Source organism: Xiphias gladius, chromosome 24 (assembly GCF_016859285.1).
Source record: "Xiphias gladius isolate SHS-SW01 ecotype Sanya breed wild chromosome 24, ASM1685928v1, whole genome shotgun sequence".
In the NCBI taxonomy this organism is placed as follows: Eukaryota; Metazoa; Chordata; class Actinopteri; order Istiophoriformes; family Xiphiidae; genus Xiphias; species Xiphias gladius.
Window position 1 is genome coordinate 24726332 of NC_053423.1, and position 22854 is coordinate 24749185.

At 42.8% G+C, this 22854-nt stretch overlaps 2 protein-coding genes across 3 annotated transcripts; one reads left to right on the top strand and one right to left on the bottom strand.

The window, feature by feature from the left end:
• Window positions 1–677: 677 nt before the first annotated feature.
• On the bottom strand, window positions 678–15248 carry vps52 (VPS52 subunit of GARP complex). Of its 2 annotated transcripts, none has more exons than XM_040121131.1 (20): window positions 14912–15248; window positions 13479–13557; window positions 13032–13084; window positions 12395–12470; window positions 11663–11730; window positions 10827–11002; window positions 10567–10717; window positions 10316–10416; window positions 9704–9836; window positions 9415–9472; window positions 7914–8047; window positions 6687–6842; window positions 5677–5795; window positions 5124–5247; window positions 4923–5018; window positions 4521–4628; window positions 4183–4248; window positions 2888–2999; window positions 2280–2398; window positions 678–1477 (listed from the first exon to the last, which is right to left on the bottom strand). In XM_040121131.1, the coding sequence occupies exons 1-20, from the start codon at window positions 15005–15007 to the stop codon at window positions 1331–1333; spliced, it is 2172 nt and encodes a 723-aa protein (XP_039977065.1). In that variant the 5' UTR covers window positions 15008–15248; the 3' UTR covers window positions 678–1330. The 2 variants fall into 2 exon arrangements, with proteins under 2 accessions (XP_039977065.1, XP_039977064.1); XM_040121130.1 differs by having other exon boundaries at window positions 13479–13560.
• On the top strand, window positions 15233–22630 carry rps18 (ribosomal protein S18). The gene is made up of 6 exons (XM_040121151.1): window positions 15233–15358; window positions 16936–17034; window positions 17243–17329; window positions 18256–18357; window positions 21531–21622; window positions 22504–22630. The coding sequence occupies exons 1-6, from the start codon at window positions 15356–15358 to the stop codon at window positions 22577–22579; spliced, it is 459 nt and encodes a 152-aa protein (XP_039977085.1). The 5' UTR covers window positions 15233–15355; the 3' UTR covers window positions 22580–22630.
• The last annotated feature ends 224 nt before the right edge of the window (window positions 22631–22854 follow it).

The window sequence follows — 22854 nt, forward strand, 5'->3', positions numbered from 1 at the left end:
TACTCACTGCAGCACCAAACGTGGACTAATCCGCCGCTGCTGGAAATAGTCCCCAACGAATGCACTCCATGTTTCCTCCTGCTTGTTTGGTTAAAAACTAAAGAGTCAGCAACTGTTTTAGGAAAATTAATGAGGCTTCTCTTAAAGATTTAGAGATTTGATGACAACAGGAAAAATGTAGAATATCACCAGCTTTATCCTTTAACGGTCTCAGCTGCTGAAGCTGCAACACAGATGAACGAAAAAAACCAAAAAAAACGAGTAATGTGTTCGCAAGAGCTGCTCTCCTACTAGTGCAGCGTTAGAAATCCAATTTTTACAAATGTATGATTTAATTTACTGAAATAAAAAGCACCTTCTGAAAAAGGAAATAACACCTTCTTCCACATACAAATGAAAAGTTGAATTCATTCGTAGTCAGTTCAACTCTTTATCCAAGCGGCCGCCGTTTAGTAAAAGTCCCACAGTCTGACTTTAAATACAAAACAAAGACAAAAGAAAAAGTATAAATGTGCCTGCTCAGTGTTTCAATATAAAAGTCCAAATTTGCATCCTGAAGATTGGTTTTTTGAAAGTGAGTTTTGCTTTTGTTCCAATAATTAAATATAAATACTAATCATCAGCATTAAAGAGGAAAAATTGATTCTTTTGTTATGATTTCTTTTTACTCCTGTTCCTTTTTTTTAAATAAATTCTGTTTTTTTTTGATGATTTCAACTTTAACGTGGATTTAGTTTAATTTATGTTACTTGTTATGAAGAACTGGTTGAATTCTAATTATTTTCTTTTCTCTCTCAACACATTTGAGCACTTTAGACGTTTGGTCACGAGTTCAAGTTCTTGCAAACCATAAAGTTTAGTTGTTGGCTGTAAAGAAACCAAAGAATCCCGCACACCCTCGATCACTCGCTTTATTAGCGCATTTCGGTCATGTATGTGAACTTCACCTGACGATGGTCTGAGGACTGAAATGTCAGATCGATCGTCTGCAGGTTTCTTTACAGTCAAGAGTGACATAGGATTCAAATGGAAAAATAAAAGAAACACTTCCGCTCAGACCCAGCGAGGAAACCGCCTCATCTGTCCTCACTGATCTATCGGCCACTTGTTCTTCAGCCGGGGGGAAAATGGAGAGCGAGTCTGGTTTGGCTTTGTTAGTGCTTTCCGACATTTACAGTATGACTCACGCTCTTCAGCTGAAAGGCATGAGGAGGAAACTGGAGGGAATCCACACCTCCAGACCCCGGACGCTTTCATGTATCGTGCTCATGTTTCTGGTTTGTATTGAAGCGGACCGTTTACCCCGCAGACGAAAGAACACCCCGTCCCGTTAGAAGTTGGGTTTGTGCTTCTTGACCTCGACCATGAGGTGGTGCAGGTTGATGAGCTCGGAGCGGACCGCCAGGCTGCGGAACGTGGGCTGGTTCAGGATCTTGTGGAAGCCGTGGTAGTACTGGATTAGCTGGGTCAGAGCGCCCTGCAGCAGGAAGAGAACGTGTTGCTTTATCACTTATTGCATCACTCACTTCCTCTTGGCCAAACACCGTATCAGTATGAATATCCAACTGACATCTGTATTGACAACACTCTTCTAATGAAATCCTCTCTACAAAACCCAGGTCACGGTCACTAGTCCATGACAATGTAAAGGAATCCTTCAATAACTGATTCAGCGAAGTTCCCAAACGTTCTGGTTTCAGCTCATAAAGTGTCCCGAAAGCCGGCCCCTAGCTGAGCCTGGAAAACCTGCGTACGGCTGCGTCAGCACAGAGACACACAACTGTTTGTCATTGATAGAAAAAATTTTAAAAAATAAAATAAAGACGTGAAACGGGCCAGACAGGAGACTTTAAAAAGGTGCAGGCTTATACAGTGGACCCCCTCAAAATTTAGATTAAAAAAAACAACAACACAAAAACAGAAAAAAAAAATAGTAATTCTAAAATTAGACTTAACTTTTGTTTTACAGTGCACTTGCTGCTACTGCTTCCCATTGCTATGACAGTAAATTAGTTTTCGGGGGAGAGAAAAGGTCTTTAAATAACTTTAAATGGGCTTCAATGTTTACGCGGTGGACTCAGTTGTAATCATAGAGGTTCATTTAAGTTCATGAGCAACTTGTTTCCCTTGTTTCAAACGGTAGACGCTGGCGTCCACACACCCCTGGGCGCTGCTGGCAGCACATCACCGCTGATGACGGCCGCGGTAGCAGCCTCTGTAGTGCGTCAGTTGTGCTGCTACACGGAGTCAAGACTGACACCCGTTGTCTGTCGTCTCACCTGTATGATGCTGGTTCCGTTTTTGAAGTTGGTGAAAGACCTCATCACGTCCTGACTCATCGACTCCACCGACTGCTTCCACGTGCCGGAAAAGCCCCGAACCAGCTGAGTGATCCGAGCTGCAGGAGAGACACCGACAGAGACAAACGCTTCATCCGCATCCAAGACGGGAAACCAAATCTCTCGTAAGCCAGTTCTCCACACACGACCTAAAACTGTACGAGCTGGAGTCTAGGCCATTAGAGGAACAGCGTCTGATCCTCTCTACCCCCTCATCCCAAAGCTCATGTTTAAGAATGAGTGGTTTGTTCAGTGTATAAAATGTCCCGAGTGAAACTGCTCGTCGTTTGACAGACAATCAAGAACAACAATAGGGGCCCCTTGGGAGGTTAATCCGGCCCTGGATCTCAGAACCAGTCTCCTTCATTTTCAAGCTTTGGCTTATTCCATATATCCTCTTTCCACTGTTCTTTAAATATCTATTATAAATTCTGTTTAATGATATTTTAACACTTCAGATTGTTCCAGAAAATAAAGTGTAAATGAAGAAAGAACATTCAAGTCAGAAAGAGAAAATATTTCGTCATAAACTTCTCTCCTCTTCCTACCTTCCTCATTCTTCAGCCGGTCCAGCTGCCCTTTCTCCATCAGCGCCTCGGCCTCCTTCACGAAGGCGATCATCCCTCCAAAGGGAGGAGACAAAATCTCCTCGATAAACTCCTGAAGGGGGGAGGACAAAAAACAGCACAGTTAGGGTCATCGGTTTTATTCACATTTGCAAACATTAACGACAGACACGATTTTAGACTTAAATTTAGTTCATTTAACCCCCACCCCCCCTTTTTTTAAAAGGTAGTTTGATCACTTTCATCTACTTCCACACCCAGTTTTCTAGTTTTTACTGAAATTTAAGCAGCTTAAGTCCGATCTAATGGTACAAAGACGGGTGTTAAACTGCCTGAGGTGACCAAAAAAAAAAAAAAAAAATTCAGGTCACCAAAAACTGAGAAATCCTATAAACTTCTTAGTAAACAGGCCTTTTTCAGGGATTAAGAAAACTGGTTCACTCCCTGCTTTTTCCTGCAGCAGTGACAGTAAAAAGAAGCCTTGAAGTTGATGCAGACAGTAACTGCAGGTCCCCCCGTGTGGTTGATGACTTCCAAACCCTCCGCGCGTACAAAGGCGGCGTTGAAACAAAGTGTGTTACTCTGAGGCTTTATTAGGGCAACACTGCTCCGTAATTACTATCAGAATGGAGAGAAAAGGGCAAGTGACAGAGGAAGACAGACTAGTTGGTCTAGTTTGGTAACGACCCAAAGCATCAGAAACACAGAACCAGACGGCGATTTCACATGAGGGAAGACCAGCACGGTCTCCAGACCTGAACCCCACGGAGCTGGTTCGGGATGAAAAAGTCTTCAGACCAACTTTCTGAGCAATGGTTGATTTCCACTGTAGAAAGAACATCAGCAGTGAGTTCAGCCACTGGATGAGTCAGGAATTTAGACTGAATTCGGTTCAACAAGAAGATTCAAGGTTTTTAAAAATCTCCGAAAGGTTTATTTGTTCTATCCTTTAATTTCAGAAACACTGAGACGTTAAACTACAACGGGAAAAATGGGGGTGTTCTAGAAGTGACCCGTAGTCAAAATAAAATGAATAATAAAAGGAAAGTATGTCTGCATTTTCCTCACTCCGATGGTCCCTTCCATGCTATTTACCTGATATCCATATCCACTTCCAACTTTCACTTCACTGTTTTAACCGGTTTTAACCGCTTTCTAGTTTTCTGTTTCATAGCTACCATTAATGACATACAATTTAGATGCAAAATAAAAAAGAAAGGACGAGAAAAGAGTGTAACGGGACGTGAGATTTCACATAACACCTCTGGGATGTTCACCTGTGTTCTGGCCAGGAGCAGCTGTTGGAAACCTTCCACCTCTTTACTGTCATCTGCTGCCCTCTCCTGGACAAACAAGGGAAAAACAAAACAGATCCGTCACACCAAGAGCAGTAGTAGAGAGTAGTAGATTGTTATTTTAATTTCCCACTCAGGCAGGTTTGATGAGACTTGAGATCAAAATGTCTGCATAAGAACAGGAGTAAAAAAAGTAATTAATTTAAAAGGAAAAAAAATTTAAAAAAGGAATAAATGAGATGCTTGGTCATACTTTTTGTCCTTAACTAAACTTGATAACAACAAAAACAGGACACGGACAGGCAGGTTCTGAAGCTCACCATGAGGACGCCGAGCATCATGTCGTAGTTGTTGATGAGGAAGATGAGCTGGTCCCTTCTGGAGGGAAACTCTGCCGCCATCTTCAGCACAAAGTTTTCCACCTCAACCTGGAAAACAAATGTCGAATACAACAGGTTTAGTTTGTGAGAGAGATCAAGATCCTTCCCAGGTTATAAAACCATTTCAAACATGTATTTTACGAGTCTGGTACAGCACGACTGCCGGTCTGGTCATTTGAGAATCAGACAATAGATTTTATTACAAGATAAGTCCAAACAACAGCTACTAGTGAGGAGACGTTTGTTTACTGTGAAAATGTCATGAAAAGAGGCCAGTTCACTTACTAGGGATGAGGTGAATGGGGAGTACATTATGTCAATGTGTGTGTGTGTGTGTGTTACCTGCAGCTGTCCCAGCAGAGCGTTGGTTCTCTCGTTGGGAAATGTCTGGTTGATGCTGACGATGGCTGACGAGAACTCTGCGTAACGACGAGTGATCTGAAATCAACAAACACACACTCGGGTCGCTGTCGGACACACTCCTGTCTGGTGATGTGCGTGCGTGTGTCCTCCCTATATATAAATGGGAGTGTGTGGACCTACGTAGTGTGGTCTGGTGTCCAGCACTCCCAGTTTCTGAGGGTCGGTGTTTCTGATGCTGTGGATGTTCATCTCCAGAATCAGTTCGAACCTCGGCCACAGCAGCTCCAACACCGCCTCCCAGTACCTGACACACAGGTGAGGACGCATGGCTTGAATGTGATCTTCGACATCGTCCTAATCCAGATCATTAAAAAGTGGCAGCACAGACCTTCAGGTAGGACTCGGGTTTCTCTATATCTCATCCAGTAAAAGGACACGTTCGTGAATTAAATTATTTTCCCTTTCTCAAAACCGTTTCACGCACTTTAAGAATGCGCCTCTTGCTCTGCATCGTCTGAGCAGGATTTTCAGAGCAGCTCCTCCTGGGTGGGAAGAGCTATCTTTACTGCTGGGGGGTGAAACTGTGACCTCGGAGGCACTGAGACTGGTTCACAGTAAATGCTGGAGCTCAAAAATACTCATCTATCACGAGGAACTAACTCTTTTCTTTCTTTTGTAAAAACACACTTGTAGCCCCCCCCCCCCACGACGGGGTCACTAATGGGACACTGACTTGTCGAGGGCGGGGATGTTCCTCTTGGCGGTGATGGCTCTGAACCTCAGGATGATGTGGATACACAGGAAGACGGCGATGCTGTCGTAGCAGTCGGACACATAGGCGGTCATACTCTTCTGCAGGAACAGACACAGAGAACGGGACTCAGTAATAAAATATGACTGATTATCGTGACCAGTGTTTAGTCAGAGGGAACCATCCCGACAAGGTCTTCATCTTTACAAAACTGCCGTTCTAGACAGTAAATGCATCATCTGAGTTACGGTTTCAGCCGTACCCAAAGGTGGCGTCTCTATAGTGCTGATATACACTAGCTACTATACCTGCCCTGCCAACGTAGAACGGTATCACCTGAAACTTCACTGTACAGCAGAGGGCTGAGCTGGGTGTTGAGCCTCAGTACCTTCTGAGCACCGAAAAAGAAATTTGGAAAAATGTCCCTGTAGGCCCGAATATCAAAAATCGTGGAAAGTTGGCATCGAACGTTTTGTCCGAGCCTTAATCCTGTTTACTTTTTTCATTGGTCAGATATTTCTTGATCTAAACCAGTAAACTTTTCTAACTTTAGCCTGTATTCGATATCTTAATTTAACATTAATACATGCAGTGGTTTAATATACTTTGTCGAATTCTAAAAAGGCTTCAAATATGCTTATACTCCAATCCCTCGCCCTAGTACGGTACAGATTTAGGCTTGGAGGCCGGTCCAGGTTTTATTTCTCTTTTTTGTTTAATGCTCGCTGCCTTCTTTCTTTTTCTTCATGTGCCGCCTTGAATGTCCTTACCTTGTTTCTGAGATTTGGCTTTAATGAATTATTCCTTCTCTCTCTCTCTCTCTGTACCTACCTAAACAAAAACCTTTTTAAGGCACAGAGCTGAAGTTGACCTTTTTCTGCCGGAAAATTACAAGAAGCGAGTCTCTTCTCTTCTGAACATAACAAGCAGAAATCAAGAGAAATCTCTTTGACAGACCGCGACGCCGAGTGGAGAAGGTGCCTTGTCCGTACCACTAACATGCCAAGAGTTTTTCCCATGATGCTGTTGAAGAGGTCGAGGGCAGAGTTTCCTGCCACCATGAAGAAGTCTGACAGGAAGAGGTATTCTCTGCAGCCGTTGTCCAGCAGAGCGTAGTGTTGACTGCGAAACAGCGTCTCATAGGGATACTGGAGGAGAAATACAAGGGATGGAGAAAGAGAGAAATGTAAGAATTCAGTTAATAATATTTTCTGCAAACTAACCCAGTGATTAGTTTATTGGTTCAGAGTTTGAAAGGGTTTCATTTTAGGTTTCTGCTAAATATGTGGCAAATTACCACAAGATGTCAGTGTCGATCGACAGTTTGTTTCCTCAGTGCATGTTGGAAGATGGGAGCGGATCGCGTCGGATGAAGCTCCTGCGCGTGTGTTTGTGAGTATTTTTCACCCTGAATACACTGATTTCTTGATTGTGAACTGTTCAGGAAGCAACCCTGTAATCAATCGGCATAATCTATGTGTTTGTGCAAATTATTTGGCAACCGTTCTGTCACCTGAACCCTCGCAGACGGTCAAAATGATTTTTTCACCCAGTGACACAGTGATCCCACAGTAGTACTGCTGTGCAAGAAGCCTGTTCTTCTCTCCTGTTCTACTCGTGTTTCACAACATGCGGTCGAGTTGCAGCGTAATAACAGTAATAATGCCCATAATCAGCTGTTCCTCCATGACACACCGCAGAACATAAACAAACACATTGGAAGCTTTTAAACCTGCATAAACAGGTGTCAGTCACTTGACTATGATTTCCCCTCCTGGCTGCTGCTGATGTTTTAGTGTGAACACAAACCAGACCAGATCTAAAATACAACAACACATCTTTTTTTCCCAGTGGTCTGGAGCAGATGGACCAAACTCCAGGTGTGAGAGCAGGCACTGGATTTCTGTATGTAGGGGAGTCGGGGTGATTTCCACATTACCTGCCCCGGGCAGTGATTTTAATCCCGTCTGGAGCAGATGTGTGTCATTTCTCATCCCCACCCCAGCAATAATTGCAGTCACAATTACCTATTGTTTTTTGTGTGAACTGGCAGCTGCTCCTGTCGTTTAAATCCCATCCCGAAGTAAAGGTGGGTTTGGTCTTTTTTTAAACAATGACAACTTAACCAGAAAAGGAAGAGGACTTAAACCTTGGACTTGAACCCAAAGGGCAGAACTGGCCTGCGTGTGTTGGGCTGGTGGATATTTGTCACATCTCACCCTGCTGTCTCCTCTCTGAGCTGTATGTGGAACCAGGATCGGCCCCTCCAGCTCAGCAGGACTCAGTATTGCCCCCCTCTGGCCCAGAGTGAAGATGGTGTTCCTGCTCTTCAGAGACGGTTTGGAGAAGAAACCTGCAGCAGGGAGTCGAGGATCTCTACATGTCCTTTAAATTTCGGTTTGTGTTAATGACATGATTACTGCCTTCATCTAATTGATCTGTGTGTGCTTCTGTCGGTATGTGCGTCTGACACACCCACATTAACTAGTTAAGCATGTACTGTACGCTGAGCTGCCACACCTACAAACATGTACTGAATGTCCTCACATGCCTGTGCATCAGAGATTGAGGCGTGTCTTTTCACTCAGTTGCTAACATTTACTTTAATCCTCTGCCAGCTCTGCGTGTCAGTGTCTCTTGGAGAGGAGCCGGGTTTGTTTTTCGGCAGGATGGCCTGGCACTTTGCCTGCTCAACGCCTCACGTCCATATTTCAAAACCATTTTCACAGTCTATCGTTTGTCTGCGGTGACTGAGTTCGCGCTTAGCGCGGGGTCTCTCAAACTTACAAATGCGGTGAATGTTGTGGACAAATCTGTCTTTTTTTCGGCGGAGATCAGCAACATGTTGGAAAATAAGACCTTTTTCATCTCAAAGAGGATGTCTAAGTCTCTGGTATCCAACCTGGGGGGTGGGACCCTCATCAAGGATCACGAGATGAATTTGTCTGACCACAACATTTATCACTGTTTGTAAAAAACAGCTGTCTCATGTTTAACAATGAATTTCTGTTTAATATATGCGTCAGGTTTATAAGAGTTTTTCACGGTTTTTACTTTATTTTTCTGAGATTCAATTGAATTATTTTTTGTGGCCTGTGTCTAAATCAGTGTTGTAATAGTATTCTATCATGTTTCTGAGTTTTTATTTTAACCCCTGGAAAAGACTTTGTGCTAATTACTTGAAAAATGCTATAAAACCAAAAATATATATATAATACTAATAATAATGGAGCACGAAAGTTATTCTTGACACAGAAATGAAATAATCTCCACTTAATCATAACTCAACGTCCACTTTCTGCTGAAAACAGTGAGATGTGGTTGACGGCCAGAGGAAAAGTTTGTGGATATTATAGTTATGATTATATCATGATTATTATTATTGGTAGTATTAATATTGTTAATTGTTGCTTGTGAAATCTTGTGTACAGGGAATTTATCAAAGCTTGTTTGCTGAAAACAGCTGCCTGAGGTTTTACATTCCTGATTTGCTTTGGAAATCTGGATACCATCACAATAAAACTGTCTAAGGTGTGAACCCCACAAACCAGTTTTATGTGGATATTTGATTCCAAAACAACCCGTGTAAAAAGGCTTTTGTGCTAATGTATGTTGATGAGTGCGCTTTAATTTTCGGACACAGCTTGTGTGTGTGTTGGCGTGCACATTAGACCGTGAAATGCAGACAACACACACACACACACACAATTTAAAGGATATCTTTCTTGGCCGTGTCTTCTACCCCCATCAGGTCATCTTTGTCTGCCACCTCCTCATACTGCAGACAGGACAGACCAATATTATATCACATGTCAAGAACCTACTCCCTTAAATCCTGACAGAGACAAACATGACTACTGAGACACGTCTGTGGAGCTTAAGCAGGTGCTGCGACGGAAACGAGGAGCTCCCGCAGAGACTGTGACATGTCATGTAAATCCCGTTGGATGAGACAGAAATGAGCTCACAGACATCATGAACGTGTCCTTTCCTGTGTCCATCCACTGACCTGCACTTTGAGCAGCCGGCCGCTGTACGACTTGAAGTAACTGTAGTAAATTTTGCTCATCGTGTCCACGTACTCGTCTCGGATCTCTTTCGCAACTGTCCTCTCATTGGCCAAAAGGAACTGGTAGAAAAATCTACGGCAAGATGAGCAAAGGACAGTGGTCTACTTTTTCAGTTTGAAGTGGACCTTTAAATGTTCAGGGTACGAATGTTGACAGCTTTGCTGAGTGCTATTTACAACTCCAAATGTTCTCTTTTTTATACTATAAAGGCTTTTGATAATAATATCCTCTATTCTCACTGGCACAAACCTACATCTGTGTTCTCTTACAGTTCCTAAGAAATCTAATGTAATGTCATAGCAGAAACTTAAAAAATATGATAATTTGAGGACAAATTTAAAGTATGAGCCTTAAAGGCAACTTAAATATCGTAAGGTCTTTAATGTCATAAGATGTCCCAAAAAAAAAAAATGTAGTTTAAACAAACTTGGAATCATTTCCTGGGACTTTGTCATTTTGTCGCTTAAATGAAGAAAAGGAGCCGACACGTACATCATTTTTACAGCCTCAAATATCTCTAAAGCCCAACAGGCAGGTAGGGATGTGCTCACCTGTATTTCAGCAGAGTGTTCTGTGGTATCTGGTAGTTGGTCATTGGCTTCTTGAAGGAGTAGATCTTCTGAAGAATGAACTCTCTGATCTTTGATACCGCCTGAGGTGAGGAAAACATGGCAATCAGCATCAGCAACATCAGCAGAGACGGATTTAGAGGCAGAAAACCCAAGTTGATTTTAATGGATGTGGAGGAGGCAAAGAGTCACGGCGTGAGGAGTGACACCTCCTCGCTCTCCCTGTGTCTCACCTTGAGTTTGAGGCGGTCGACGATGTCCTGGATGTCGGAGCAGGCCAGTGTCTCTCTGAAGCTCAGCTCTTTGGCAAAGTTGATCTTGTTGTTGAGCTCGTGGAGCTGCTCCAGAAACTCCTGCTCCGTCACGGGACTGTCCAGGATGGTGCTGTGACGACACGGCACGTCGTCAGACAAACACCGCACTCCTTCACACTTATACAGTACATTTAACTGCAGTAACAGCTCTGAGCCGTGATTCTCTGCATCCCACTTACGAGATCATGGCTCCGGGCACCACCAGCTCGTCCACCAGCTGGCTGAGGTGGCTGCGTACGGCCTGCCTGTTCTTCAGCCGCACGTTCATGCTGACCGACTGCTGCTGCAGAGTCTGGATCTCACTGCTGATGGACGACAGGTCGCTCTGGAAGCCGCTCAACATGCCCTCCATACGCTGAAAGGATGAATGGACAGACAGAAAACAACTGTCCGGTTGTCTTCAAAAGTTTCCCTCCCTGACTGAAGGAGGGGGGGCAGAGCTCTGTCTTCCGTGCTTTAATAACAAGAAGTTTGAGTGAATCTTTTTAGGGGAAAAAACAAGAACCACAGACTTTGAATACCACAAAGTGAAGACTGATAAGTAGTGGGAAAAGCAGATGATGAAGTGGGAGCAAAGACAGAAAAAAGACAAAGTGCAGACAACAAGTTGTCTTTGGTCTTTGCTTTCAATTTTAAGACTGAAAAATCATGGCGGCTGTTCTCGAAACGTCAAATGTGACCTCAAGTCTGTAATCGGCTTCTAAATTAACAGAGGGAATGCAGCTACAATATCATGCTTCATTTTGGGAGCTGGTAATTCCTTAAGGATGTCTGGACAGCCAGTGAGTTACGTTATCATCTAACTGTTGACTGTCTGGTGTGTTATCTGACCGGGCTGGATTTGTTCTCAGTGGATGTTTTCGGACTTAAATCTTGTGTAGAGAAAACTGAGCTGGCAAAGCAAAATAAAAAGCAGACGTCCTCGTCTTCCATTCTGTGTCCGACTCCCCGTCCGACACGCGCTGACCTCGTCACGCAGACGACTGTGGGATCAGGGCGAAGGAGTCTTACTTACCTCCAGTATGGAGTCGCAGGCGGTGATCTGGTTGTGCAGAAGAGCGATGTTCTGACTCTCCTTGATGTCTGACAGATGACGGGTCAGGAAAATAAGAGAGACACAGTTTTGAGCCCTCCCCCCAAAAGAAAATAACACTTGTTTGAAGATAAAATAAAAGCCTAAATGAGCACTAACCTCACATTATCACAGAAGTTGAATGTTCTCACACAATCATTGTATTTAACGACTTCATTGGAACGAAACCAATATTTTTTTGTAAAACTCATATCAATATCCAGCCAAATATGGTGTGTCAGCTGATAAATACATGCAGTTTTTTGTATGTGTTGGGCTTTGCAGGTGCAAAACATGTTAGAGTTTTTATACATGTTTTAGTTAAGTGGTTTAAAGAAAAGAGCATAGTATGTTCATTCTATTTCGTCTGTATTTTTGACAGTTGCATTAGATGCCCTACCCCTAGATAAAAGGCAAAAATATGTACATATAAAAAAAATCTGCCTGCACAATCTGGTAAGTATACAACAATTATATGAACAGAGTTCTTTTTAAAGAGAGATATTGCCCATTACAACTTGTATCAATCTGCAGAGAAAAATGTAATTCGAGTACTCTACTCTGTTTGCTCTAAAAAGGCAGTAGTGCTCCAGCAAACCAGCGGAGAAAAGGCCAAACCTCATTAAAATGATTCCATCTAGTGTGTTGTAACATCATATAACATTATAAGGATACAGTCTTTGATGGAGGCCTGTTCGATCCTCTGCAGCTCTGCCTCCACCTGTTTGGAGTACTGCCTGAGGTCAACACCCTGAAAACAGACAGGAGGGGAGACCATCCTCGTAACATCGACACTACAGTCGCAGTGGTACGAAAAGCTGAGGAAAACATGATTGGCCCTGGCTTACAGCAAAGACACAGCAGCTTCATCCAATATCATTTCGTTTATTTTCAAGGATCCAGGAGGTGAGAATGTTTTCTCTTCTTACTGAATCGCACTAAAATGAACGATTTATTGAGATAATAACGACAGAGTCGCGTTGAAAAGTTGTACAAATTCAACAACAGGTGCCGAGCGTGTAAACTCTTTATCTTTTTACAGACGGCTTTTCAGACTTGCACCCCTTTCCATTAAACCAATGTAAAACAGTATGTCCCCTGGCACTGCAACCTGGGCAAAAGAGGTAAAAAACCAAATCGAAACCCTCATACAATCACAGTCATAATCTTACCAGCACTCCCTCAAATGTAGTTCAGGTGATGACAGGTGATATGTTAAAAATGCTTCCACCACTCTCCCAGACCCCCCGTTAAATTCTGTATTACAAACTGCTCAGTCAAACATCAGCGTTATGTATAGCGACATTCTCACCGTTTTAAGCGCCTCCTTCACAAGGTCATCTTCCAGATTGGCCTGGATGTGAACTGCAGGAGACAGAGAGGAACAGATTTTCTTTACCAGGCAGCAGCTTCTCTTTAACGCCAACAAAACTTTGACTGATGAGCTAAAACTTAGAGTGTCCCTCATGCAGGAGGTTTTATACCATCTGGATATAACTGTAAAAATGCATTGAGCTTTTTTTTTCTTTCAGTATCTGTGTGAGGCAACCAAAACTTTTCCAAGGTTAAGTCCTAGTGTTTGCTGTACAGATGATCTTTTTCAACCCTGGAAGGTACTGCACATATATATAATAATAATGATATATATATAAATTAAAATATTCATATTTATATTGTCCAGCCAACAAGATAGCTTCATTCATCTGTGTCCCTCTGTACCCTGATCTCAGGATGAGATTAACGACAAACGTTGTCTTACTGTCCACTTCATCCAAGATGTATTCATCAGTGGTGAGGTCCAGTTCTCCCAGGTTGAGGTTAGCGATGTCTCCATCAGTCTTCTGGAGAAAAGACACGGAATCACACACAAACAACTATTTCAGACAACTACTTTGTCTTACGTGGTGGGTCTATCTTTAACACACTAAGTAAAGGGTTGCTGCTAGCAGCACTATTATTACAATAATATTGTGTTGTTGATATTATAGATATTATTACGTGTCATTTTTATACATTGCTGAGCTATAACACTATACACTCTCTTACTGTAATACATGTTGTGTCACCCTATATCATTCCTATATACTAGTGTATTCTATTGTCCTATAGTTGTTGTTATCCTATTCCATTACACAGTATATTTCCTATATGTACATATGTGCTTCACTTTGTCACTTTGACTACTGCTTGTCACTTTGGTTACCTTGCCACATACAGTATCTGTTATAAAGTCCACTTTTTATATATTATGCCATACCGATATCTATTACTATATATTCTATTATCCTGTGGTTATGGTTGTATATCTGTTATTATATTATACAACTCCACATTGTTACCTTTCTCTTACCTGTTTATTTCGATTTGTTGTACAATTTCTTTTCTTTACTTACTGTTAAATTCTTTTGGATCATAATAGAGATTCAAAACTAATTTAATCTAGATTTCTGGGTAGTCTCCCCCATTTTTATATGTTTTAATCTTATGCTAGCTCCTTCCTTTTGTACCTACTGTACACATGAGCTCTTTCTTCTTGGGCTGCTGTAAAATCTAATTTCCCCCTGTGAATTGATAAAGCGTTATATTATCTTTTCTTATTTTCATGGTTGATTGATTGATTGATTTATCAGGTGATTGTTTAGTCATAAATGTGTTCCCAGAGCCCAAGGTGATGTCTGATTAACACTTCACTGCCAAAGATATTCAATTTTCGTCGTTAACGAATATTCGCGTTTATGAAGCTGGAACCGGATAATATTTGGCATTTCTGCCTGATGAATGACTTTAACGATTAATTCATTAATAAAACACATTTTCTGTCAACTGGCTAGTCGATTAACGCCTAATTGATCCCACATTAATGACACTGCATTCATTCAGGAAATTACTGAGCTTGTCAGTGTTTTAACAGGATGCTAACAGCTAAATTAGCTTCAAGCAGCATCGTGAATCCTCGTCAAAACACACAGACTGTGCTTCCTATCTCAACCTTTTCATCCATAGCAGCTACTGCAGATTAATCTGACTGTTCATCTAGCTAGATACTCCGCAGTTTGCTAAAACTAACGTTACAGTTCCGTGATAGAAATCCTGCTGTAAACGCCATCGTGATACAAGAGCTGAATTATCGCCTTGAAATGTTGTAGTTTTTCACGCCAGCAACAAATAAAAAAGGGCACAAATAAATGTCACCTCGTCTTGTAAATACGCCATAGCGACTTCTGTCGGGTTTCCAGCTGTGTTTACATCGAGACCAGCTCCAACCGCAGCTGCGGCTCCCTCCGCCATTGCGGCGAATTTTCGCTAACGTCCAAAAAAACTACAAATGTAAAGTCCCCACGCATCGTCGTCCCCGAAAACGGAAGAAGCGTCCCCGTGTTTGCGAACCGAACAAGATATTAATATGAATATACATTGCGTGAAATACATAAACACGAACAATATGCATCCAAACATTTGCAATTCATTCTGATATCTTTACAACTTAACATAAATATATGTCTTTGCTTTCGGCAAACGGTCAACATCTCACTAGTCGGCCAGTTTGAGAATGATGGACTGATTTCCGTTCGCGCGTAGGTTCAAACCCTCGCGAGATCGGTGCAGCTTCCTCTTTGCACGGAACCTACTTCCAAGATGGTGAGAACGTTTTCTATCAACCTTGAATAGTTCTGAAATCCGTCGTCATCCTACATTAATCTCGGTCATTTATTACTTTTCGGACTATGGCGAATGTTATATATCTCTTGTGAGCGGGTTGCCTTTGAATTGTTGGTAAATTGGTGGTAGGATGGATGTATATTTAGACAGTGTAATGTCAGCGCTGAAGTGCGGGAACGAACTGAATGTAGCGAACGATCCCGTTAATTTCTGTTCGGTTTACGTGGCTTCAGCGCAGATATTCCCTTTTTAAAGCAGAGCCGTTACCCGACGGTGCTAAATATGTCATCGGCGCCGCTTATAAGCTTATTACGCCTTTATTAATGTAGGCAGTTAGCCCGAAAAGCTAACCAGCTTTAGCCTCTCCTGGCGGACAGGCTTCAGCATTTTGGGCTCAGTCGGTGGACGTTACACCGGTGTAAAAGCGCGGTAGCCGGGTTAATTCAAGTGCAGGGTCGCTTTGTGTTGCGGTTTGGTGAACTCCATTTGTCTCGGTGTGCTGCAGGTTTAACTGAGGCCGAAAAGCTGGTGAAGTTGTTCTGACCGGAGCTTTTCAAGTGGGCTGCAGATGCACCGATACCACACTTGAACACAGAGCCCACAACTTTCAAGCATTGTTCCCGCATTAACCACTGATCTGATAATCAAGCGTTGCAGAACAGGCAGTCTGCTCAAGCTGAAACAGAGAGGCTATTAAAGGTGGTAACGTTGAAGCGTTTATCTGGGCTCGTCCTTGCAGAACTCTGGTGTTGATAGGACAGAGAGCCGATGCACTTACTGTCTTTTTTCAGCACCTAGAGCACATTTCCCCCTGTTAGACATGCGTTTAGACTTCACATGTAATGTTAGATTAAATATGAATTGCAGAAGACGATATGAGTGGATTCTTTGCCACCATAGTAGCAACTATAAATGCAACACGTAGAGCCCGGGTCTCTGGATTGGTTAAAGGCCCCTTTACCCTGTGCAATTTTTGAGTCGTGAGAAAAAAGTGATTAAATCGGTGGTCCGGGATCTCACTGCTCTTTGGTGGCGAAACTGACATTCCTCACTGTGTGGCCGCCGTAAAGGCCCACGGCTACAGAAAGACCAGTCAGAATACGACATGGAATGTCGCAAAATACGCCAGCCACCTTTCTACGTGCCGTATTTGAATGAAGTTTATGAAATGTACCCAGACATATTTTTTCCCGGGACACGACTGGGTAAAATAAAATGGACTCCTCCTCCTGTCTGCATTTTCAAAATGTTACAGCGGTGCAGATGGTCGACGTGAGCTGATGACCTTCCTCCGCTGCCATTTGCTTTATTCTGCTTAATCGTAGTGCTACGATTTGCCAGGAATTCGCATTCATTCATTGCACAATCTGACAGACTTGAAACCGATACAGTCTGACACAGACTGAACCGGGATTTTCCTAGACCCAAACTGCACAGCGCGACATACAGTAAACTCTCTGCCACCGGGACTGATCTCATATCTAATAGTGAGCGGTAGCAGTGCTGGTCGAGACTCGCGCATCCCTGACTACATGTGTGTTCTGTTTCGTCTTCAGTCTCTGGTCATCCCTGAGAAGTTCCAGCACATTCTACGTGTTCTCAACACGAACATTGATGGTAGGAGGAAGATCGCCTTCGCCATCACTGCCATCAAGGTAACCTCGTCTCTAAAATATACGCCCTTCATGTGATGTTTTCACACGTTACTGCAGCTTAAAGGGATATTTTCTTTACTTGTAGAGCTTAAGCATAGATGTATTTTTGCTGCTTATTTAAATGTGAGATTACCTGTTGCTCGCGTGTTTTCTAAAGTTTAAGATTGCACATCGCAGTCACGCTAATGTCCCACGTGTCTCGTCTCAGGGTGTCGGCAGACGTTACGCCCATGTCGTCCTGAGGAAGGCCGACATCGACCTCAACAAGAGGGCGGGAGAGCTGACTGAGGAGGAGGTGAGGTGACCGGGGAGACCTTAGAGGGCTTTCTCAGCAACGAAAACCCCACAGATAGCTGATGTGGACTTCAGTTAGACTATAGAAAGTTGGAAAAGTTTTCCAACCAGCAGAAATCATTGACTTGTAGAAAAAGGGATCTACTTAGGTGGATCTTAGTGGCAGGGAAACGGTGTTTGACTCAGCTTCGCAAGTCAGAGAACGAGTTCTGGTACTGAATCAGTACTTTGACAGTTATCTGAAGGAGAACTGTATTTTTCCTCTATACATGGCCGTTGCCCGTCCACCAGGACATGGCATCATTTGGTTTCACCTTCACAGTAAAGGTGCAGCGGCTGCCTAGAGAGCTGTTAAACTGAACAGTACAGGAAGAAGCGCGGTCGGTGCTGACTGCTGGAAACTGCACTGAGGGTTACCCTTTTTTTTTTTTTTTTTTCATGTGGTGTCAGAATGACAAAACCATTCATATCTCACCTGAAGTTTTGACGTTTAAAGCCTACAGACTCTACACTACTGTCGCGCACTTATTTTCCTCATCATGGTCTTCAAACGTTGCTGCTTCTACATGTGCAGAATCCCCAGCTACAGTATCCGTTTTATATATTAATGTTGAGGGTTTGCACAGACTATCACAAGACATTTACATGATGGATAAATACACAATACAGAACTTTAGATTTTGATGAATAAAAAGCAAAATTTACCATGACTTTTGCTTTGCTGATGCAAACATCGCTGGCCAATCATCTTTTAGAGCAGCTGCTGGTTTCCTCTGTAACCTGAATGCGTGCCAATACATCAGGGCTACATTCCCTGTTTACTGTTCCTTAAGGAGTTATCTGTTGTGATCACATTGTGCTTCCCAGTCGTGATGCTGGCACATTTTATGTCCTGTAAAGTAACGGCTGTGTTCTTTTTTTTTTCAGGTTGAGCGGGTGGTGACCATCATGCAGAATCCTCGCCAGTACAAAATCCCTGACTGGTTCCTCAACAGGCAGAAGGACGTCAAGGACGGCAAATACAGCCAGGTAGGTGACGATCTATACAGCACCCGGGTCCCTAAACAAATCCCTCTGGGGTTCTGTTCAGTAACTTTAAGTTTGGGAGAAAAATCATGATGAGAACGATGTAAAGTTATTGCCACTAAGTTTTCTTTTTTTTTTTTTTTTTTTTTTTTTTCATGTGGTGTCAGAATGACAAAACCATTCATATCTCACCTGAAGTTTTGACGTTTAAAGCCTACAGACTCTACACTACTGTCGCGCACTTATTTTCCTCATCATGGTCTTCAAACGTTGCTGCTTCTACATGTGCAGAATCCCCAGCTACAGTATCCGTTTTATATATTAATGTTGAGGGTTTGCACAGACTATCACAAGACATTTACATGATGGATAAATACACAATACAGAACTTTAGATTTTGATGAATAAAAAGCAAAATTTACCATGACTTTTGCTTTGCTGATGCAAACATCGCTGGCCAATCATCTTTTAGAGCAGCTGCTGGTTTCCTCTGTAACCTGAATGCGTGCCAATACATGAGGGCTACATTCCCTGTTTACTGTTCCTTAAGGAATTATCTGTTGTGATCAGATTGTGCTTCCCAGTCGTGATGCTGGCACATTTTATGTCCTGTAAAGTAACGGCTGTGTTCTTTTTTTTTTTTCAGGTTGAGCGGGTGGTGACCATCATGCAGAATCCTCGCCAGTACAAAATCCCTGACTGGTTCCTCAACAGGCAGAAGGACGTCAAGGACGGCAAATACAGCCAGGTAGGTGACGATCTATACAGCACCCGGGTCCCTAAACAAATCCCTCTGGGGTTCTGTTCAGTAACTTTAAGTTTGGGAGAAAAATCATGATGAGAACGATGTAAAGTTATTGCCACTAAGTTTTCTTTTTTTTTTTTTTTTTTCTCTCAGTACGTTACATTAAAACTGAGACAAATCCAAATACGCAACTTTAGTCTCAAAAACATCACGTGCTTTTATTCAGGTTCGTTGAACTTCAATGTTATTTTAGTTGTGTACAACAAACCGTAGTCTAGTCAGTCTTAGATAAACAGCATCTTCCTGTTTCATCAAGTAAGTCGTGAGTGTAAACAGATTTGATATTGAAAGTTCATTCTTGACCTTAGGAACAACAGTTGACAGAATCTCAGAGGCCATTTAGCAGCTGTTCTGGAGCTTTCGACTGTATCTTGCTAGTTTGATTCAGAATAAATTTAGTATTTTGTACCCTGAGTTAAGTCTCCCAGGCAGAGTTTCCATTCAGGTTTTATGGAAAATGCTGCTTTGCCACACTATCTGTGTCTCAGAGCTACACCGATAATTGGCCGATATTAGCTTATGGCTGATTTATTGGTGTAAGCGACAAGCGTGAAGTGTATATGTCAGTGGGTAAATAGCTGGAAATGCTAAAGTAGGTTTGGAGTATTTTAGAAAACGTGCCGGCATGACAGACTTTGTCCATAGCGCACTGAAAAGTTGCTGCTCACTATGTGTTGGTCACAATTCTTTAAAAAAAAACAAAACACACACAACCCCACATTTCTAAGGGACAACAGTCAGCTGATATATCTTCAATGTTTGTTTTTTTAAACCCCCAAATCTCGTTATCTTCAAATCCAGCACTGGTCCGGCTGCAGTCACACTTCCACATTACATGTTGACTGTACACAGTCTTCAGAGCATTCACTTTTTCCCATTTTGTTACGTTGCAGCCTGATGCTAAAATCGTTTGGATTAATTTTTTCCCTCGTCAATCTGCACTCGATACTCTAATAAGTGAAAACTGAATTTTAGAGAATTCATTTAAATAGAAAAACTGAAATATCACATGGACATAAGTATTCAGACCCTTTGGTATAACACTTGAAATGTAGCTCAGGTGCCTTCCTGATCATCTTTGAGACGTTTCTACAACTTGACCGGAGTCCACCTGTGGTAAATTCAATTGACTGGACGTGATTTGGTTAAAAAAAAAAACACACCCCTCTATATAAGGTCTCACAGATGACAACGCATATCAGAGCAAAAACCAAGCCACGAGGTCCAAGTAACTGCCTGCAGAGCTCAGAGACAGGATTTTACTGAGGCACAGATCTGGGGAAGGCTGAAAAAAAAGTTGTTCTGCAATGAAGGTACCCAGGAGAACAGTGGCCTCCATGATTCAGCCATAGAGCTGAGCTCCAGACTGTGAGAAACAAGACTCTGGTCTGATGAAACCAAGTTTGGCCTCAATTCTGAGCATCATGTCTGGAGGAAACCAGGAATCGCTCATCACCTGCCCAATAGCATACCAACGGTGAATGGTGAGGGGCTTTGTGACGCTAAGTTCACAGCCAAGACAGCGCAGGAGTGGTTTTCGACAAATCTTCTAATGTCCTTGAGCATCCCAGCCAGAGCCCTGACTTAAAAACCAATCGAATATCTCCGGAGAGACCTTAAAATGGCTGTCCACTGACGCTCCCCATCCAGCCTGACCGAGCTTGAGAGGATCTGCAGAGAGGAAGGGCGGAAAATCTCCAAATCCAGGTGTGCAGAGCTTGTCGTGTCAAAGCCAAGAAGACTCGAGGCTGTAATCGCTGGTGCTTCAGCTAAGCACAGAGTAAAGGGTCTGAATCCTTATGTCTGTGGTTCTCCGACTTTTTCTGGCATGCCCCCTTCAGAAGCCGAAAAAAGTCAAACTAACGTTGAAGTACAATGCTAGTGACAGTTCAACATAAAGACGACAAAATGTTTTTTCCAAACGTGTAGTTTTTTTGAGGTGTAACTGTTCGATCACCATCCTGAATCAGCTGCACTTTGGTAAAACAGTGTCCGTCAACAGCACGTTTAAAAAAAGGAAGGAAAAAAAGAGAAATCGGGCGTCATCGGGAATCTGCTTCGAATTGGTATGAGATGTGGATTTGGGACACGGCCGATGAGCTGCAGACCTGAACCTCCACCTTGGGCCAAACACAAATCAAGACCATTTATAAACCTGAGTATTAGATTGGTTACGTCTCGAATTAGCACCCAGCACGACAGAGGGAGCCTCCTGTCTGGACTTTTCATTTGACGGGGCTTTAATGTCGGCAGCTGGTTGTACAGCTAGGCTTGGAGATCCTTTTGTGTCACGTTTTCATTTTTGTGTTTTCTTCCTGATGTGAAGAAACACGGGCCTGACTTGTTTTTTTTTTTTTTTTCCTCGTTTCAGGTCCTCGCCAACGGTCTGGACAACAAACTGAGAGAAGATCTGGAGAGGCTGAAGAAGATCAGGGCTCACCGGGGTCTCAGGCACTTCTGGGGGTAAGAGATCTGATCCAGTCTGCCGTTTGGACATGTTTTATTCTGAGTCCAAAGAGAAGGACAAACATCCAGTCTCTGCATCGATCTGTCTTCTTGACCGGAGTCTGCACCGTTTGTTACATTGGTACCAATCCATTTTGGCAAAATAGTTTGATTTTCAGAATGGCGCCTGGAATTTAAGATTCACAAGAATGCCAAAAGTAAGATGACACACACCTGACACCTAAAGTGTGCAGCCTCTCCATGAGTCTGTGTGTGTGTGTGTTTGAGAGAGGTTTGGCAGTAAAGCTGCTCAGTCAAGACACAAGTGAAACTAACTAGAGAGGACGACATCACACTTCAGGTAAACAGAGAAGATCTGGTGCAGAGAGAGCCTGTCCTGGAAAAACTTGAAACCAGCAGAAATCTGAGCTTGTTTAAGTTGGAGCTGAAGCCATTGACAGAAAATTGATCTGTAAGAATTTTAATAATAGTTTTAAATGTTTAAGACAAAATTCAGCTTCTCAAATGTGAATATTTTCTAGCTTTCTTGTTTGAATGTGAATTGGTTAACTTGGGCTTTGGGGGGGTTGTGATGGATGTTTCATCTTCTGATATTTCATAGTCAAAAAGATAAATCAGCAGATAATCAATAATTAAAGATGAATCACTAGTTACATCCCTGGTCTCAGATAACTTGAGTTGGGCTCCCAGTTTCCTGCATGAAGCCTTTTATTCAGGTTTACCACAAAACCGTAACTGACATAAGCTCAAACTGGCCTCTGGTGTGTTTTGAAGCCAGTTTGTACATGAAAAGCTTTGGATTTTTCTATCTGAACTATGGCTTGTTCACACACACACGACTGATTTAACTCTGTCCCCGCTTCTCCTTTTCCTTGCAGTCTGCGTGTGCGCGGTCAGCACACCAAGACCACCGGCCGTCGTGGTCGCACTGTCGGTGTGTCCAAGAAGAAGTAAACTCCCCTGCTTCCCTTTGTTTCAATAAAGCACCACAGTTCACAAAATCTCTGTCCTGGTGGTCCTGTCTCACTTGTTAACGGCTCAGTTTCAGGCACTGGTGCGGGGCTCGGGGTGACGCTTTTGCATCTCGGTTTCTTGGGCATTTTGTTTTCATACGGTTCTGTTTAAGGGGTACTCTAGTGGTTTAGTATGTCATTTACATGAAGTTGGGGGGGCTCACGAGAGACAGAAGGGGTCAAAATGAAAGCAGGAGAGGTGGAGATAGCCAGACC

What these genes read in the sequence shown, in the direction of transcription:
- vps52 (XM_040121130.1), bottom strand. Translation starts at nt 15,007, where the DNA reads ATGGCGGAGGGAGCCGCAGCTGCGGTTGGAGCTGGTCTCGATGTAAAC. An exon ending in TGGACACCAGACCACACTAC is followed by an intron (nt 5,019 to 5,123) that starts GTAGGTCCACAC and finishes TGTTGATTTCAG; the next exon opens with ATCACTCGTCGTTACGCAGA. An exon ending in TGCTCCTGGCCAGAACACAG is followed by an intron (nt 3,000 to 4,182) that starts GTGAACATCCCA and finishes TCCCCCCTTCAG; the next exon opens with GAGTTTATCGAGGAGATTTT.
- rps18 (XM_040121151.1), top strand. An exon ending in GAGAGCTGACTGAGGAGGAG is followed by an intron (nt 17,330 to 18,255) that starts GTGAGGTGACCG and finishes TTTTTTTTTCAG; the next exon opens with GTTGAGCGGGTGGTGACCAT. An exon ending in GGTCTCAGGCACTTCTGGGG is followed by an intron (nt 21,623 to 22,503) that starts GTAAGAGATCTG and finishes TTTTCCTTGCAG; the next exon opens with TCTGCGTGTGCGCGGTCAGC.